The sequence below is a fragment of the Lolium rigidum genome, chromosome 5, assembly GCF_022539505.1.
Source record: "Lolium rigidum isolate FL_2022 chromosome 5, APGP_CSIRO_Lrig_0.1, whole genome shotgun sequence".
In the NCBI taxonomy this organism is placed as follows: Eukaryota; Viridiplantae; Streptophyta; class Magnoliopsida; order Poales; family Poaceae; genus Lolium; species Lolium rigidum.
The window spans coordinates 175,697,728-175,700,496 of NC_061512.1; the positions used below are offsets into that span (position 1 = coordinate 175,697,728).

The 2,769-nt window shown below is 54.3% G+C and overlaps 1 protein-coding gene across 1 annotated transcript; it reads right to left on the reverse strand.

Moving 5' to 3' along the window:
* Window positions 1-342: 342 nt before the first annotated feature.
* On the reverse strand, window positions 343-2,769 carry LOC124656738 (L-type lectin-domain containing receptor kinase IX.1-like). The gene is made up of 2 exons (XM_047195430.1): window positions 1,640-2,769; window positions 343-1,059 (listed from the first exon to the last, which is right to left on the reverse strand). Exons 1-2 carry the CDS (start codon window positions 2,767-2,769, stop codon window positions 360-362), a joined length of 1,830 nt encoding a protein of 609 aa, XP_047051386.1. The 3' UTR covers window positions 343-359.

A 2,769-nucleotide genomic window follows, 5' to 3' on the forward strand; every position in this document is an offset into this window, starting at 1 on the left:
CCTCCACCGGGCAGCATAGCGCGAGGAGGTCCAGCACACAGAGCCACCACGCCGCCAGCAGCTGCAACCCCCCCCCCCCCCCCGAGGCGGCGAGGGAAGGGATGGGGACTAGGAGGGCCCGAGCTAGGGATTTGTCCTGCCGCTCCCGGGAGCGGACATGCGGACAGGGATGCAGCATTTCTCCGGATTAAAGAAGTGTTTGTCCTTGTTCTACTTCCTCAAGCGTCTAAACTGTCTTTAGAAGAAAGAGGCGAATTCTATCAGTGCTGAACTTTGTAAATTAGGAATGTGATTGTCAGATTGTGACATCATGTAGGCAGGGCAAGTAACCAAACGAAAGAATTAGAGAGAAGATAAACCTACATTTGCACCAGATAAGCTGAATCCTCTGTAGTAAGGTACGCGGTTTCATCGGAATCATCCAAATAAGCGGAGCTCTCGTCAGATAAATCACCATAAGCCTGTCCCTCCAACGCGAGAATCTCTCCAGAATCACCCATCGTTACAAGCACCGGCAGCTCTGCGTCTTCAGATCGTAGCACATCCAGAGCCTGCACAATGGACGGCCGCTGCATCGGGTCGTGGTGCGCGCACCAAAGCCCGGTCACCAGCAAACGCTCCATCTGCATCCTGTCGAACTCGCCATCCAGCCTCCGGTCCGCCGCATCAAGGATGACCTTCCGGTGGTACATGTCGCGGACCGAAGCCAGCAGCGCCGCCGAGGCTGCCTGGTCCGATCGCCTCGACGTCGTAGGCCGTCTGCCGCAGGCGATCTCGAGGAGCACGACGCCGAAGCTGTACACGTCGGACTCGGCGCTCGGCCTCCGGCTGCTGACGAACTCCGGATCGATGTACCCGACGGTGCCCGCGACGACCTGCGTTGTCTGCGGTTCTGCCCCGTGGTCGACGAGCCTCGCTAGCCCGAAGTCGCCGAGCTTGGCGTTGCCGGACGCGTCCAGCATTATGTTTGCGGGCTTGATGTCGCCGTGCACGACGCACTGGTCGCAGTCCATGTGGAGGTACCGCAAGGCGGAGCCTAGCTGAAGCGCGACGTTGTACCTGTGACGAGTTCAGAGTTCGGATATCAACTTCAAATATTCAAATTATACATAACTTTGGCGAGTGAAATTGGTCAGTTCAGGAGGAGAATTATTTTTTCCCAAGCGATCTCGAAGAGACCAATTTCCAGAGGATTGGAGTTGGTTCTTCAATTCAGTCAGCTGCCGATTATTATCGAAACTGATTCCACCAAGCTCATTGAAGCCCCAAGCTCTCCAACAAGCGACATATTCTACATATATACACTTGTTTTCAGAGATAATGAACTTATCTAGTCGTGATGGAGTTTGTGTTTTCGTAAAAACAGAACGGTTTCAGGTTAGGTTCAGCCGCTGCCTTGAAAACTTGGCACGAGCAGAACACCACGGATATGTGGTTAGGTACTTAGGTTCTGGGTCTGATGCTATTCTTCAGACCATGGGTGATGATCGTTTTCTAATCCTTCCGGCCTGGTTGATAAAGTTCCTATTTTACCCGCAAAACTAAATCCATTACAAGGCATAACGAAAACAGAGAGAGCCAGCATCTATGTGAAACAACTGGCTAACTGAAAGAACATTTCGGGAGGAGAGTGAAGTACCTCTGTGGCCAAGTCAAGTGTGTGTCGGGATTGTAGAGATGCATGTCGAGACTGCCGCCCGGCATGAGCTCGTAGACGAGAGCTAGTCCTCTCCGGCGACCGCACCAGCCGACGAGTCGGACGATGTTGCGGTGCCTAAGCTGGCTCACGATGGTGACCTCGGCGTGAAACTCCTTTAGACCCTGCACGGAAAGCTCCTGTGAGAGCACCTTGATGGCCACATGCCGGTCCTGATCAGTCAAGTAGCATCGGTACACCGGACCAAAACCCCCTCTGCCGATCTTTCTCTCCTCTGCGAAATTGTCCGTCGCCGCAGCAAGCTCGCTGTAACGGAACCGCCTGGGGCCCAATCCTTGGCGGAGGTCAGGTTCCCTTATGATCTGCTCATCATCATATCCCACCAGCTCAGTAGCCGCAGTGCTCTGAAGCGGTCTCTTGATTCGGACGCAGCAGAGCGCAAGCCCCGCCACGGCGCAAATCAGACCCACCAAAGCTGGACCTGCAACAGATGCATGCTCCATCCAAGAGGACGCGACCTCCCGATGCTGCGTTGTCGTATTTCGGCCATATGCAGCGGACATCAATCTTCGTGTCGTAGGTTGGTCGCGGGGCCGGTGGTAGTGCGGCCATGTACGGTGCACTCTTCCACTTCCTCGTGTGCTTGAGTATTCTGGAAGGGAGCGATATTCCAAACCGCGCAGAGAACCCGCATAGCAGGAAACACCAAGTTCAAATGATTTATCTTGGAACATATGGCCAGTAGTGGAGCCAGGCTTCCTGCTGCAGTTCACGAGCTGATGCAATGCGAATAATAAAGTGGAAGAAACGGCTTCTACACAGCAACTTTTTTGCAAAGATGTTACTGCATCGATTCCACCGAAGTTAAAGAGTACATGCCCAGGAGCAACGTCGGAGTTCCGAGGCCACGCCTGGCAATAGCACCAACCGACGGCGAGGACACTGGATATGCCTGCGGCGGTGTTAGTTGCAAGGTGCGCACCATGGCGAGGGATCAGAGACGGGGAGTCGGAGCCGCTGTAGTTGAAGGAGAGTGCGGCGGCGTGTGAAGCAAGGTATGAAACGTAGGACAGCACGAGGAGGCCATGGATTCTTGTGTAGGCAGCAGCCAT

Excerpts from the sequence above, each read along its gene's own strand:
- LOC124656738 (XM_047195430.1), bottom strand. The coding sequence starts at position 2,769 with ATGGCTGCTGCCTACACAAGAATCCATGGCCTCCTCGTGCTGTCCTAC. Across the intron at positions 1,060-1,639 it reads CACTTGACTTGGCCACAGAG|GTACAACGTCGCGCTTCAGC; the intron begins GTACTTCACTCT and ends AACTCGTCACAG.